At 43.7% G+C, this 16421-nt stretch overlaps 1 protein-coding gene across 6 annotated transcripts in view; it reads left to right on the forward strand.

Moving 5' to 3' along the window:
• chd9 (chromodomain helicase DNA binding protein 9) overlaps window positions 1–16257 on the forward strand; it is a 70669-nt gene extending 54412 nt beyond the window's left edge. For 2 of the 6 annotated variants that reach the window (XM_084000565.1, XM_084000566.1), the window contains exons 21-39: window positions 2–201; window positions 336–535; window positions 685–844; window positions 3774–3863; window positions 4624–4727; window positions 5069–5186; window positions 5326–5383; window positions 5576–5624; window positions 5807–6053; window positions 6201–6406; window positions 6928–7806; window positions 8045–8214; window positions 8467–8697; window positions 9618–9795; window positions 10109–10257; window positions 10421–10651; window positions 11005–11154; window positions 11324–11428; window positions 12121–16257. In XM_084000565.1, coding sequence (XP_083856691.1) covers window positions 2–201; window positions 336–535; window positions 685–844; window positions 3774–3863; window positions 4624–4727; window positions 5069–5186; window positions 5326–5383; window positions 5576–5624; window positions 5807–6053; window positions 6201–6406; window positions 6928–7806; window positions 8045–8214; window positions 8467–8697; window positions 9618–9795; window positions 10109–10257; window positions 10421–10651; window positions 11005–11154; window positions 11324–11428; window positions 12121–13122 — 4527 coding nt within the window. In that variant the 3' untranslated portion in view covers window positions 13123–16257. The remainder of the gene's footprint in view (window position 1; window positions 202–335; window positions 536–684; window positions 845–3773; window positions 3864–4623; window positions 4728–5068; window positions 5187–5325; window positions 5384–5575; window positions 5625–5806; window positions 6054–6200; window positions 6407–6927; window positions 7807–8044; window positions 8215–8466; window positions 8698–9617; window positions 9796–10108; window positions 10258–10420; window positions 10652–11004; window positions 11155–11323; window positions 11429–12120) is intronic. The other 4 variants (XM_084000567.1, XM_084000568.1, XM_084000569.1 and 1 more) reach the window with 4 other exon arrangements.
• Window positions 16258–16421: the final 164 nt, after the last annotated feature.

Genomic DNA, 16421 nt, shown 5'->3' on the forward strand with positions numbered 1-16421 from the left:
GAACAGTTTGGTGATCGACACACCTCGCGTCAGGAAACAAACAAGGCCGTTCAGCGCCACTAAGGATGAGCTGGCAGAGCTTTCAGAGGGCGAGAGCGACAACGATGAGACCAAACCTAAGCTCAGGCGAAACCATGACCGCCTTAACAGCTATGGACGCACAGAGTGCTTCAGGGTAGAGAAGAACCTGCTTGTATATGGGTAAGATGGTTTTAAAAACTGTAAGTTTGTGATTACTGTGATTACTGTTACTGTGATTACAGAGAAATGCATTGTTCCACAGGATTATAGCCAGTTGTGACTAATTCCTCCTAAATCTGGTGTTTGTTATCCAGGTGGGGTCGTTGGAAAGATATTCTCAACCATGGGCGTTTTAAGAAGCAGCTTACAGAGCGGGATGTAGAGTCAATCTGCAGGGCCCTGCTGTCCTACTGCCTGGTCCATTACCGTGGAGATGACAAAATCAAAAGCTTCATGTGGGACTTGATTGCCCCTACTGAGGATGGACAAACTAAGGAGCTTCAAAATCACCTGGGTGAGTCTCAGGACCTTAAATTTGTCCACCCTGTTTTTTCAACAGATGATGATACATGGATAAATTAAGCCAGGGGGGGATTTAGGAAATTATCATCATTTCTACCTTCCCAGACTTTTGACCTCTTCTTCTTCTTCTTCTTCCACTAGGTTTGTCTGCCCCAGTCCCTCGGGGCAGAAAGGGTAAGAAGATGAAGACGCAGTCGAGCTCTTTTGACATCCACAAAGCTGAATGGCTCAGGAAGCACAACCCAGAGCACATGCTTCAGGACGACGGCTACAAGAAACACCTCAAACACCACTGCAACAAGTGAGTGTTTCCTTATAGCATTGTTTACATTCTACACATACCATTTTAGGGATTCACCTTTAAGATTTCATCCATTTCATTGACAACATGTACAATATTTTTCGCAGCCCGAAGTATATGAAACAACTTGACAAGATAATTATTCTTAACCATCTAAAACGGTGTTATCAGATTAAACTGACAGTGGGAGTATCTTTTTTAGCATGTGGCTTGATTGTTTGTTGTGGGTGAGACTGAGAGTGTTGTTGTATCTGTGTTTAAACCTATACTGTAGCTGGCACGTGCTCGCATGGTACAAATTTTCATCAGTTTATTTTTTTTATTAGAATTCAGCTTAAGTGTATCAAAACACAAATCACATGTGACTTTAAAATGACTATTGGAGCTGATAGTTTACTGAATCATTACCGGATATGCATCTCTTCGAGACCAGCTGACTGATACAAATCTTAATGAGACTTCAGCCCAGCTAATGGCCGTCATAGATCTCTCTTATTTACAGACAGAGGGGATAAAGATGGCCACTATCAAAACATGGGCCGGAGAGAAATAAAACCAAATAGATGGCTTGTGTCCATAGGGCTTTGGACGCAGAGCGCTGCAGCTTCCATAGAAAGTTCCCCATTGTTTCCTGGTCTAGTAGTGCTGAATCCAGGGATTGTCTGATATGTGACACGCCGGGCAAATGGGGACACACAGTCAGCAGGGTTTGCTGACTTGTGCGTTTTCAATCTGAGGACCTGGAATGTGTCTGGTGGGGCAGGGGAGGGTGGGTGGCCTCGGGGGCATTCACTGGCCTCCTTAACAGGACCGTAAAAGTATGACAGAGCTTCTTCACAGCAATGGAAACTATAGGAAGTAGCATGGAATTTTTCTGGTTGTGTCCAGAGGTCTTTAAGCGTAAAAGGTCTCCAATTCTGATCATGATGGGTCATATTGTTGTTAATTTCTTCCTCCACATGCACTTTGCCTGTACTTTTCAAAGTATCAATATAGACAGTCCCTGTGCTGTATACTGTAGTAAAGGAACAAGACTGTATTGAGTAATTATTCTCTGGCAGTATACAGTTTTGAGCAGGCACATTAGAATTACATGGTGTTTGTGTGTTGAATCAGAATGACATCTGTGGCTTAGTATCTCCCTGCTACGTTGGTTTTTGACGGATTGTTTTCTGTGACCAAACCATGAGGGAGTTTTTTTGCATGCCGCTCGTGTTACGCGCACTTGGCTTATTTGCTTCTCGGAGACTGTGTATGACTGCTCTGAGATCCTCTGCAGCCTCTCCAAGTGAACCACATCAGACACACACAGACACTGACAAACAAAGGCTTTGGAGGGAGAGTGATGAAGGGCTGTGCTGACAGGCAGAGGAAGCAGCAGCTGCTCCTGGGCGGGTCCGGGCCCAAAGGAGGATGGAGGGTGGAGGAGGGAGAGGTAGGAAGTTCAAGACTGTGATTTACCAGCTCGACAAGTCCAGACTGGTCACCACAGACATCCATCACTTGGATAGACAGACAGACCTAGAAGCCCTGCAGCTTTTCCAGGTCCTGTCAGTGAATCAGGGAAGGATACAGGGCTCATTTATAACAATATTCAGCTTAGTTACACCAGGAGAAAGATGGAATGCCTGGTACTCTTTATTTAAGAGTAGCAGTCCGTTTTTTTCCCCCCAGTGCTCTCTAAAGGAGAGCTGAATTGTAGAGAAGCCTTGACAGGGGAGTTAACAGATCCATCAAGTGATAGATGAATATAGTATTGTTGGTAAGTGGCTGCAGTTACAAAGATGTACACAGTGTCACTGTTAACTTGGAGAGTTTTACATGACTTGTACATATTATTTCTATGTATGAACCTGGTGTTCTGACATCGGTAGTCTGACAACAGGTAATTGTGCTCTTTGATTTCTGGTTCTAAGAATGAGTTAATTTAACAATTTACAGGTACTTGGCAAATTAATTATTTTTCATATCTACTTGCCATTAATTTAGTTAGAAAAAGTCATTATGTTTTAATATGGGGTTTTATTCAGCTCAATATGTCAGTGTGGATGTTTCCCATGCTCATCTGACAATGTCACACATCCGGGGAGATGTAACCATTCACTAAAGTATAATTGTAGGCCAGCTAATGAATCCAGAGCAGAAGCAGCACTCCGTAGAGAATTGGCTTTTATGCCAGAAATCCTTAAACCTTGGCACCGCATTTTTCCAGCAGCAGACATTGCACGGTGGAATTTAAAATAATTTTGTGTTTATACAAAAATGATTACACAGAACACTTTCTACATTAAGCAAAATCTCAAGGCAGACCAGACATTACAGCCTGGCACACCAGCACACCACAGTTCCCACCACTTCACTGCGTCTCTGCTCAAAGCCTACTGGCTGTGATGTGTGATCATGCATCACAGAGCTAATGTCTCCCCTGTGAGTCAGCCCCTCTCTACCTTCCCAGCCTTCATCTACTGCCAGAGCACGACCGTATGATGACTGTAGAGAGACTTGCGTCTGTTCATTCAGTCCTAAGAGCCTAGCTGTGGAGCTGCTCATTACTTGCCGCGAGATCCGTACAGTAATGTCGACTTCTGTGATACAATAAATCACCAAGTTGGTGTGAATACCTGTCAATCAGTGAGTTATGCAGTGTGTGTCCTGCTCTGTGGACGGGCTGCACAAGTAATGATTTATAACTGTTACACTGCTCTTGGCCAGCACTGTTACAACTGTATGCTGTAGTGTACAGTCGTGAAATGAAAGGACCATATAGCACAGTCTTAGGATTAGAGCTGAATTGTCACACATTTGGAGTGTGTTCAAAGCGCTGTTGCCTGTGTGCGTGTGTGTGCGTGCATGTGTGTGTTGGATCTGCTCACTCAGCATTTGTGCATAGTCAGGGCTTTGTTGTGACCGCTGGGTTTTCTCTGTGCAGGGTGCTGCTCAGGGTCAGAATGCTCTACTACCTGAAACAAGAGGTGATAGGAAACCAGGCCCAGAATGTGCTAGACGGCGTGGACTCCAGGTGAGCTCAACTTTGACCTATTCAGATGTTACCTTACTTTACATACACCTTCTCCCCTCTGCGTTAGTGTTGCTAGCATTTTTCGTCATCTTTCACTTCATAGGACTCTTGAAACACAAGCATCTATTTTCAAATTAATATAAGACACACAGTAGATGGTACCTAACATTCTGCGTAGTAAAGGCTGTAAAACTGAGCTGCTTAGGTTCTGTTAAGAGCTGTATTCATGATATACACAGATGGTGGATTTAGCAGCTTAAATACACCTTTATCGACCCAGACAGAGTTGTATAACGGCAACAGTTAGTGTAACCATATCAACGTAAAATAGCTGTGTAATAATGTTTTTTCCTAGAGTGGCAAGTGTAGTCATTAGCATACTGTATCAACCTGTTGAAGGAAGAAACAGCTGATCAGCAAAATGAATAAGACGGTTTTAGAGCTCCACCTGCTGGTGAAGGTTATGATTTTTTTTTTCTGTCTTCTATAGTACAATGCTGTCGGGTAGTTACAACCACTGTTTGCAAAGAAATACCCATTTAAAGTTTAAAAAAAAAAATGTGTTCATAATTTTGGTTGTACAGTTATCATTGTTTGAGAATAAAGTCCTCCATAAGTGTAGGCTGTATGTTTGTCATTTCGTGTTCCACAGTGTTGTCTCTGTCTAAACATAAAGTGAGGTCAGATTGTTAGATGTCAGTAAATGAAGGAAATCAATAAAAGCCTCACCACATTCATATCTGCTGCTCCTCCTCTCCAGCGAATTAAAGATCTGGGTGCCAGAGCCTGATCATTCAGAGCTGCCAGCCTTGTGGTGGGATGCCATTGCTGACAAGTGTCTACTGCTGGGCATATACAAGCATGGTAAGATGCCTCATCTCTTGCTGTGTGTGTGTTGTTTATAATATTGTAATTCAAATAGGAAGTGCTCTAGAGCGGTCACTTTTACATACAGGAATAGTCTGCACCTGACATCAGACGTTAACAAGCTGCTGTGTGACAGCCAGTGCTTAAGCAAAAAGTGTGTGTGTATATATATATATATATATATTATAACTGATAGTTCTGGTGCCACTGTTTTTAGTGTTTTCCATTGATGCCAAGTAATTGTGGGAAATCAGCCAGCTTGTGGTCCATATCTAAGGGTTTCCATGAACTATCCTTTGCTAACTTTGCTGTTTGCTTATCCTCCTGTGCACTCCTAGGTTATGAGAAGTACAACACTATACGTGCAGACCCTACCCTGTGTTTCCTAGAGCGTGTGGGACGACCAGATGAAAAGGCCATTGCTGCTGAACAGAGAAGCAATGATTTTATGGATGGGTGGGTACATCACATCAGTCCTAGGCCTTATAAACATGATTATTTCTATTGTTATAAAATGATTGGCTTAAGTTTGAATATATAAAAAAGTTGCCTCAGCCATGTTGGGAAATTACACCAACTTGACGTGTGTGTGCAGGGATGGGGATGATCCAGAGTACAAGCCTGCTCCCGCTCTGCTGAAGGACGATATGGAGGTAAGACAACAAAAACTACAGAGACATGGACTATTCAATAGGCTGAAAAGTTGAATAAATTGTGTGTATTTCAGTTAGTTGTAGTAGTGATTTACCATAAAATCTATTGCAGTCTATCAACCTTATATTTCTTGATCAAATAAGACGTCCAGGGCTCATTCCTCCATAAACACACTCTTTCCTCTCATGCAGGATGATGCCTCTTCTCCTGGAGACTTGGTTGTCACTGACAATGCTGGAGGTGAGTATTAGACACTTGTAATCAACAGCGGATTATCATCAGAGAAAACTAAAAATTTGAAGGATATTATTAAAATGATTTTAGTTTCTGTGTAACTGATCAGCAGAAATCCAGCATGTTGAAGTGGTAGAAAAGTTAAGAACATTCATTCATCTGTTTTTGAACGTGTATTGTATATACAGATGCAGTTCAAGTTACGGAAGGCGAAACTGCCTACTGGCCCTCGTCCTCAGTGTTGACTGCCAGGCTGAGGCGTCTGATCACAGCCTCCCAGCGCTACACCAAGAGCCGGCAGATCCTAAACATTCACCAAGCTCAGTCTCAGTCCCAGCAGACCATGTTACTGTCTACTCCGCTCTGCCCACTGCCCCCCACGCTCAACGACACCCTCAACCCCAAGATGGCCGCTAAGATTGAACGTCAACAAAGGTCAGAGCACAGAGCAGATCAAGGAAGTGAAAAAAACAGAAGCTCATACTCATTGTGAAAAGAATGTTAAGTGAGATTGTATCATTGCTACATATATTATTGTCTGTTTAAGTGGTTATTACAGTGCAAATGTTTTGTATTTCTTAGATGGACCAGACGGGAAGAGGCCGACTTCTACCGGGTGGTCTCCACTTTTGGTGTTGTTTTTGATCCAAACCTTGGCCGGTTCGACTGGACCAAGTTCAGGGCCATGGCTCGGCTGCACAAGAAGACCGACGAGAGCCTGCAGAAATACCTGTGTGCTTTCACTGCCATGTGCCGACAAGTGTGCCGCCTGCCACCCAAAGAAGGAGGTCAGAAGCTTTTTTGCCTGTTCACACATAATGATGAGAGGTTGTTTTGATGTTCAACAGTTAACTATGTCATGACAACACATGATAATACATAATTCATTACACTGTATCACATGATCACAACAAGACATGATGCTTGTCTAATAGTTTTTTTCTGGTTTGTATATTTTTTGTTATGTTAAGATATGATGGTATTGTCAGAAATGGTGTTTATGCTTAGCCTGAAGTCCTAATGTCACACAAAGACTTTGCTCAAGATGTCTTTTAACACTGGTTCACATGGCATGTAATCCATGTATTCCTGGCTGTAAATGGTTTTACTCTGGGTAGAGGTCAGTAGCAGCCTGGTAAACAAGCTTGCTCAGCAGTCCTGACTCTGAGGTTGGGTTGATAAGGTTAATAATTTGTGGAAAGACAAACAGTGTCATGTTGTAACTCCTGGCACAAACAGGTCTGACAGTCCCACTGGTAAAGCAGCCTTTATTTCCTCTCTCACACTTGCTTCTCCGTCTTTGCTCCAGACTCCGCGGTTGACCCGTCTCTGACCATCCAGCCTATCACGGAGGAGCGAGCGTCTCGTACCCTCTACAGAGTAGAGCTGCTTCGGCAGGTGAGGGAACAGGTCCTTCGGCATTCGTTACTCTTCGAGCGCCTGTCACTGTGCCAGATGAGCTCTGACTTACCCGTCTGGTGGGAAGCCGGTACCCATGACCGTGACCTGCTAATTGGTGCTGCCAAGCATGGCGTCAGTCGCACAGATTACCACATCCTGAGAGACCCTGAGCTCAGCTTCATGGCTGCCCAACGCAACTACAGCCAAACAAAAGCTGCACAGCAGCAGTCGCGCTGCACATCCACCCCGCTCCTACACCCTCAGCACCAGGCCACCAGCTCGGTGCTGACAGGCTCTCCCCTGCCTCCAGCGAACCAGAGAGACACCGAGTCCTTTGGGATTGTGCCCAAAGTGGAACCGGCCTCGGAGGGGGAGGAGAGCAAGGAGAAACAGGGCGAGAGCTGGAGCCCTCCTCAACCACCAGCTACACCCACTGGTCTGGAACAGAAGCCTGTCCTGGAGATGCAGGACAGCGAGAGGCAGATGGCGGCAGCACGAACCAAACCCCTCACTCCCAACTCCTCCGAGAGGAAACCCAAGAAGGCCAGCAAGAGGGGTCACAGGGAGGCCAGACGTGGCTCAGAGTCTAACTCGGACCGCTCCTCCTCAAGCTCTTCATCACGGTCCTCCTCCTCTTCGTCATCTTCCTCTTCTTCCTCATCACATTCCGGGTCCAGCTCCTCCTCCTCATCTTCGTCTTGCTCCTCTGGCTCTTCATCATCATCGTCCTCCTCGTCATCATCTTCTGATGACAGCGAAAGCGAGGGAGAGGGCGGGAAGAAGAAAGGTGAGTACTAAACATGTAGAGCTAAGTTTTGTTTGTTAGTTTTTTTTAAATTGTATTAGCTAATTTGTATGTAATGAAATGTGAACCAAAACTGAACTAAATTTTAGATAAGTTACAAAAACAAACAAACAAACAAAAATTACTATATCCGGTTTTCCGATGCTCTAGATTTGGGCAGTGTTTAATAGTACTGAATAACTGTTATAATGTCCATCTTTGTGTCCTGTCATGATGACAGTGCCTGCAGCAACAAGTGTAAAGGGCTTCGACGAGGACAGTGTGGCATCTCTGAGCACTACACAGGATGAAACTCAAGACACCCATGTGGCTGAGAACGGCATCACCAACAACTCGTCGCATCCTTTGCAGGGAGGAGGATACATGCTCGCTGCATCCTACTGGCCAAAGGTGAATAACTGTAAATATGTGCAATCAAGACACTGTTGGTGATGTAAGGTATAATGACAGTGCCAAAGGAGATTGTTCTGGTCACACAGTAGTATTTTATCATCAAATATAACACATATTTTGTTAATGACGGTCAGTTTTAATGATTTTAAGTTGAGAAAATATATCGGCATGAAAACTTACAACATGGCTGTTGACAATGGGGAAATCAGACATGCTAGAGTTTGGTCATCTGTCCTGTCGTTTGCTTAGGATCGCGTGATTATCAACCGCCTGGACAGCATCTGCCAGGCAGTGCTAAAGGGCAAGTGGCCAGGAACACGTCGGGTCTACGAGCCGGGAGGCGCGGTGGCCTCCTTCTACACCACCAAGCTGCTGGACAATGCCAACAGCCTGTGCGAGGACCCCTCTGCATCGCCACAGGGGTCAAAGGTGACCAAGCATGTTGCAGAAAACAAGGAGTTCTCAGTAAAACTCAACGATGTATGTTGATTTCTCCCTTCCTCCCCTCCTCCCTCTGCTTCGCCCTAATCGTAGGATCCTACCACTTCTGCTGCCATGACCGGTGTTAGCTGCCATGTTCAGCATGTTTCTCTGGTTTTCTTCCGTCTTTCTTTTGGGTATGATTAGTGGTTTTGACTGCCTGGCAGGAGAAGAGATTAATTTAATAGCAGCCTTTCTCTCTTTTCCCACACACACTATTTGAATTATGCTCTGAGGCTGCGATTACATCAGGACAAATCACTCAGTCACGAGAATATAATAAGGTTCAGTTTGAAACCTCTCTAGACTGAAGGGGTCTTGCTTATAATCTAGCTGAAATGTAAACCTAGGCTGTGGGTGTTTTCTAATGTGCTTCTAGGCAATGTGGCAATTAACTTGGCAGGCTTGAGACTCACTTCAGTTTATTCCGCGCTTCTGTCTTGCTTTTTGATCGGCCTATTTTTCTATATTTCATGGTTTTTACCATCACAGATCCTCAAAACACCTGCTGCTTGTTCCCTTTTCAAAATATGGACTTCATGTGCTGACAGCAGCTATCTCTTTGGCATGGCTTCCCGGTACACTCCAAACTATGAACAGACTTTACCCCTCCGCCCTGCTAGCCACTACCCACTGTGTGTCCATTTGTCCCAAATACTACTAACAAGAACAAACCTGAACAATATTTGCTGTTATAAGAATTTGTTAGAAATTAGATAATTTGTGAGCTACAATGAAAATTACTACATGGTTCTTTAATTACTGAAAGAAGCAGAGAAAACTTCCCTGTATCTTCAACACCCTGGGAAGGATTTTTTTTTTTTTAAATAGTGTAACATTTCTCCTTGTTCATAAATCTGTGTTTGCCTTGCCTTGAGTATTTTTCTAGACTTGTCTCACTCTCTGGTGTCTGTCTGTAGCAGGAGGGAGGTCTGAAGCTGACCTTCCAAAAACAGGGACTTCCTCTGAAGAGGCCTCTAGAGTCAGAGGAGGGCCCCCAGGCCCAGCAGCAGTACCTGGCCCGGCTTCATGAGCTGCAGAGCGCCTCGGACACCGGCCTGACTGATATCACCAAGCCTCAGTGCAGCTTCCAGACTGGTGTGTTTATTCAAAATGTAGTAATAGCAGATGATTTAAGATGAGGTTGTCCTGTTTTGCTTTGCCACCACTAGATGGCAGCAAGGTTTTGGTGATTTGCATACAACAGCATAAGACATTCGTCACCTTCCCTTTTTTATGGAATAGAGAATATGCATATTCAGTCTATATCATTGAGCTTTTAGTCTTCAAAGGGCTCATTTAAGTCTGTAAGATATTTAAGACTTTTTCCAGATGTGTCTTCAAGCTTCATTTAATTTAATTAGGCTTTATGAGTGACACAGTTGATGACTAACAGCTGGTTCTTCTTCAGTGCCTCCAGGTCTTACTGGTCAGATGAGGCTGAACGGAGCAGTGGAGGGCCAGCCTGTGATGAAGAAGCGAAGGGGAAGGAGGAAGAACGTAGAGGGGGTGGATCTGCTCTTTATGAACAGGAGCAGAGTCCCTGCAGCTCCTGATCAGGTAGGCAGATTTTATGTGTTCCTTGTTTTTGTAAAGATTGGAGCACAGCTACACACAGTATTCCTGTTATATGTCTGTATAGCGTACTCTATGTCTACATTTCAAATGAATGTATTAATGGTATTCTAAATGAAGAACACTGTTGCATTCCGTGTATCCCCAGGTGCCTCCAGGGTGGGGTGGTATTGGCCAGGTGGGCATGGCCGCGGCCTCTGCACCGGGCTACAGCCACAGCTCAGGTCAGGTGCCTGCGGACACAGAGAGCAGAGTCCCAGTCATCAACCTCAAAGATGGCACCCGGCTTGCTGGGGACGACGCCCCCAGGAGGAAAGATCTAGAGCAGTGGCTAAAAGAGCACCCCGGCTTCGTAGCAGATACCGGAGCCTTCATTCCTGTGAGTCCTACCTTTCTGTCCTCTCATCATAAATAATAATATAAAAAATTTAAAAAAAAAAGGTGCAGCAGGTTTAACCTAAAAAAAAAAAAAAAATGAAATGCAGATTTCAGTTGAAATAATATGTCATGGAATAAATATCCTGTATATATATATATATATATATATATATATATATATATATATATATATATATATATATATATATATATATATATATATATATATATATATATATATATATATATATATATATATATAAAGTGTGAACAGAACTAGTAACTAGGTTGTGCATAAAATATTCTGCTGTTACATTTTCCTTTAACATAAGATTTTTTCCATTTCATTCTCAGGGGGTAAATAAGATGCAAATGCAGTTCCACTTCCAGGACGGTCGGCCAAAGCAGAAGCGGCATCGCTGTAGGAACCCCAACAAGATAGATGTCAACAGCCTTACAGGAGAGGAGAGGGTCCAAATCATCAACAGGAGAAATGCACGCAAGGTGTGTTTGGGTTTGGATTTCAGTGTGTTGTTAAAATCCTTTGTATTGCGGCAACACAATAATTATTCAATATCAGAGTCATCCTTTCAAAAGCAGCCTTACATCCTTTAGCTCTGGGCAACTGTGTGTGTAACAGTCTGGTTCATGTTGCCTGGCATTCTCTCTGAAGGTTGGCGGAGCCTTTGCTCCTCCTCTGAAGGATCTGTGCCGGTTCCTTCAGGAGAACCCAGAGTACGGAGTCCCACCTGAATGGGCTGATGTGGTCAAACAGTCGGTGAGTAATAAACACACCCACCATCAAAAACCATGAGTCCAACTACATCACGTGAAAGAAGAGGGGCCATTTTGGACATTTTCTATAATATACACAGGTTGTTAGGTGCTCTTTAACTAAATGAATGTAATGTAATAGCAGCACTAAATCTTCTACCTTTGTTGATTATTGTACCAATAATCAACATAATTTGGTCAGTTCAAGGTCTGGGAAAGAGTAGATGGTTTGTCAACAATCAATACTTGTAGTCAACATGTTGGATGTGTGGGATGGGATGGTGTAAAGACTTTGACGAGGGCCAACACATTGTGGCCAGATGGGATGGAGCATCATCAAAACAGGAAGGTTTATGATCGTGGGCATCAGAGGTGAGTACCAACTGACATGGGTCCAAGGAGCAAAGGCCGGTCCCATCTGGTCTGAACTGACAGAAACCAGAGGGCTAACACACCACAAGTTACAGTAAATAGTAATGATGGTTATGGGAGAAATGTGTCACAGCTCACATGCCTCTGTTTGTGGCTACAAAGCCATGGACCGGTTAGAGCAGTGACCATGCTGGTCATCATGTTTTGGCTCTTGGGTGTATGTTTATCTGACATATACACTGCAGTATTTTTAATGGAGAATTCCCTCTGGTTTGTGTTGTGTAGAGCTGCTAACGCTGTGTTTATGTTCTGCGTTTCCCCCAGGGCTACCTCCCAGAGAGTATGTTTGACAGGATCCTGACAGGACCCATCGTCCCTGAGGAGGTGAGCAGGCGTGGACGACGACCCAAGAACCCCCTGGCCAAGGCAGCGGCGGCGGCGGCGGCGGCGGCAGCAGCGGCACCCAACACAGCGGCCTCTGCCCTCGGCCTGAACCCCCTGCTGGCCAACGGCCTCCTCTCTGGGATGGACCTCACCAGCCTGCAGGCGTTCCAGCAGAACCTCCAGAGCTTACAGTCCCTGCAGCTCACCGCAGGCCTGATGGGGCTGCCGTCCGATGCTAGCAACCTGGCCGCGAGCAACCTAGCTGCCATGTTTCCCATGATGCTGTCCGGTATGGCTGGATTGCCCAACCTGCTCAGCATGAGCAGTTTGCTCGGGAAGCCGGCTCAGGAGGGCACAGGAAACCCAGAGGAAAAGTCAAAGGGAACCACCAGCGGTGCAACAGGAGAGCCATCTGCCTCTAAAGCCCCTTCTCACACCTCAGACACCAAAGGAGAAAGGACAGAGGGCTCGAACACCACTCCTTCCTCAACTTCCAGCTCCACTTCCTCTGCCACCGCCCCACCAAGTGCTTCAGCTGCCTCTGCAGCCTCCAGTCACCCACTGTCTCTTAACCCCTTGTTACTCTCCAGTATGCTTTACCCAGGGATGCTTCTCACTCCAGGCCTTAACCTTCCTGTGTCTGCCACACAGCCGCAGAGTTCAAACAGTGACACCACCCTTCCTCCTGCTCCTCTTCCTCCAACGGCCTCCGCCTCCAAGTCGTTGCCACGGGAGACAGGGCAGCCAGCAGCAGAGAAGGACGGAGAGGAGGAGGACGAGGCGTTAGAAGAGGCTTTGGACGAAGAAGAAGAGGAGGAGGAGTCAGCAGAACAAAAAGAGAACAGTGGGCCTGAAGGTTCGGGGAAAGGCGAGTCATCTTCATCAGAGTCTGGGAGCTCTTCCTCATCCTCAGATGATTCAGACTCCAGTGATGACGACTGATCCTATGAATATATTATTATAAATTTATTTATGTATTGCCTAGAAATGTATACATATATTCACATATATATGGATTTTCCAGCACTTATGTTGCGATCGATTTCTTTACGTGTAAATACAAGAACTAACTAAAATGTTGTGTAATAAAGACGACAAAAACCTCAAAAAAAGAAGAAAAAAAAGAAAAAACTGACTTAAAAGGAACTGAAATAAAATTTCAGTGTTTGTTCACAAGGTACAGTCTTGTTTTGAGACATTTTGCATGTCAGACTTTAGTAGATTTCTGAATCTGTGAACTTGTACCACACAATTATGTACAATTGCAACAAAAAGGCATTATTGTAATTATGTCAGGATTTAATTTTATTAAAAAAGTGAAACTACATCAACATGCTCGTTGAGCTGTACTATTAATATATTTTGATTGTTGGGGGATGGGGGAATGACACTTGACAAACACTTTGGTTTCTCTTGTAAATATTCAGTACTTTTACAGGTTCGTTGACACTTATGCTTTGCAGATCATACGTTGGATATGTCAGCAATAACTTGGGCAGCTAATGAATGTCACTGAAGCTGTAGATTCTCTGTCTGCCATGTTCCACCCTAGTGCACACACCTCACACCTACCTGTCAACTTGGTTCAGTTCCACATTTGTTCCTCATCCATTCTGGAGACAGAATTATCTAGAGCCCCTTCTCTAATATCGCTTCAGTTTTGAGGGGAAATCTGTATAAGTATTATTTTTATTCAATCAAGAACATAAGCTGAAATCCTTCAAATCGGATCATAATTTAATTCTGTGATATGTTTTTAAGGTTTCATCTTCATTTTTTCACCATCACCTTACAAAACATGTTCCAACATGTCCAAGGCGCACTTTAGCTCCCCACAGTAGGCATACATGTTAACTTGCACGTATTTTTCTTTATTCAGTGTCAGAGTCTAACAAACTCCTTGAGCTGTGGGAACAGAAACCAACCTTTTTATTGTGTGCCAAAAACTGCCCTTTGACCCTGTGAGGTCCTGACAGAGTTTTGTGGTCTCTGTTTATTAGAGAAGTTCAGGATTCTTGATGACATGGATATTATTACTAAGACTACTACTACTACAGCCCCGGCGTATTTGACTGCATCTTACCTCAACTGTGCTCAATGGATTGGCTTCACTGTGCAAATGTACATGTGCATGGATGTGTTATTTGTGCTGTCCATGTACACAGTGTCCTAGTCTCTGCTGGAATGTGTGTGTCAGAGGCCTTTTTTTTCCTTTTTTTTTTTTTACTTAGAGCTTCCACTGTGTTGTTTTGTTTGGCTGGTCTACTCCTCTCACCTGGTATCTACTGCTTCCATAACTTCCCAGTCTGAATGTCATGCATTGAGTAGGGGAGGGGCCTTTGTAAGCTATGATATAGTGTAAACCACATTACAAGTGTTTTACACCTTTTGAACACCGCTCACTGCAGATTTGGAGGAAATGTCCGTGTTGCATGATCACCTGTCTACCAAAGTCTTGTAGAAGTTACACGGCACAAGCACAAAGTAGTTCAAGTTCTGGCTAAGATTGTAGTAAATGTCATCGTCTTTGAGTATTACATTTTTTTTTACACAGTGCCAGATGGGCTAGTTCAGGAAGGGCTCAATAATAGAAGCTTGTGTCGCTGGAAGTTTGCAGCATTGTGTGCGCGTGTTTCACTTCGTCTTTGACTCTGTTCTGCTGATGGATGGAGCTTCAGCTAGATGTAGAAGTGCCCTTATCCTGTACCTCACTCTCTCATTCAACTTCTGTCTGACGAAGCAACCTGCTCAGATTCCTGCTCCATGCCTGTGCATTTCCGTTCATCATCGCTGTACATGTTCATTTTTTTTTTAAAGCTGTAACACTGGAGTTCACTCAAGCCGAAGTACCTTTTGTAATTTTTCTCGAGCACAACAGTGCTTTTCTCTAGGACTGCTGTTACACAGTGGACTGTTAGATAGACATTTCAAAAATACAAAAAATAATTTCTGAGGTTTGTTTGGACTGAGGGTGGGGGATGGGAGGGACAACAGAGCGCTCCCCCTTGTGCTGGAGAAACCCACTGAAATAACTCAGTCTGTTAAGTTCTTACTTATTGCTGTAGCATTGTTCCTTGGTGGGTTAAACCATGAACAACCCCACGGTCTGAACACAAAGACTGAAGACACGTCTGACTTCTGATGTTGCTTTAAATTGGTTTTCTTGTATGCCTGTTATATATAGACCTCGTCATGGGTTTGCTTGCAATGCAAATGCATTTTTTTTTATTATTATTATATTACTACTAACAGTGCGGTATTTTTCTATGTCTGAGCAATGAACTTAAACATGCCACTGTCATTTTGTATATCTACACCTCTGCTCTCTTTAAACTTGTAGTGCCCTTATGCAAACACCCAGCCATTGCTACTTCTACTGTAGGTGACTGATCTAACAAATTTAGCCCCTTTGTGTTGCCCCACAGCGATGGGTTGATGGGTTGATGACTGTGCTGAGCCTCTTTAGGACACAAATGGCAAAACTGGTAGACATATGATTGGGTTTTTTTTTTTTTTTTGCTTTACTAGTGCTATTTCTTTTCTCCTCGGTTGTACTGTATAAGGACTCCCAAAGCACTGCCAGTGCTAGAGAAGCAGTGTTATACCTGCGTTGAACACACGTATACATACACACACAAGTAAACAATGACCAATATGCAAGAGGAATTACAAAACACACTACTGCTGTACAGGGAGGTTTTCATTCAGTTTTCATACATGTAATCACTGAGATGACAAAACTAGCATCAATGGTTTTGTATTTTTATTTCAAGCTTGATAATATCCTAAATGTCACCCTGGTCAGTTTTTGTCTTGTTTTTTTTCTTTCATTGGAAAAGTTGTAATATTTGCAAGTTGTGGTCTGTGTAGTCAAAAATAATTCTTTATGTAGTGCAGGAAAACGCGTCTTAAAAGTCATTTGTAATTTATTGGATTACTTTCTATGAAGTTCTATAGAGGAAATTGAGGTTTAATTATTTTTATTAAACATATTCTTCTGACTATCCACAAAGTGTGCCTTTGCCTGTTGCTTTGTCTCGGGACCTTATTCAGTACAGTACACCATCAATACCAGGAACTGTCTGACATGTTCTCTGAATGCTCTCCTCACATCTGTGCACTTGTTCCACTCGCAGAGACATTGTTCAGGTCACGCAACAAACGTTTCTTCTTACAGTGGCACAAAATAAACTATCTGCCTCATTGTAGGCAACAACAATAATTCTTTTCTCCTTCCTTTT

This window comes from Trachurus trachurus, assembly GCF_905171665.1.
Source record: "Trachurus trachurus genome assembly, chromosome: 3".
NCBI lineage: Eukaryota > Metazoa > Chordata > Actinopteri > Carangiformes > Carangidae > Trachurus > Trachurus trachurus.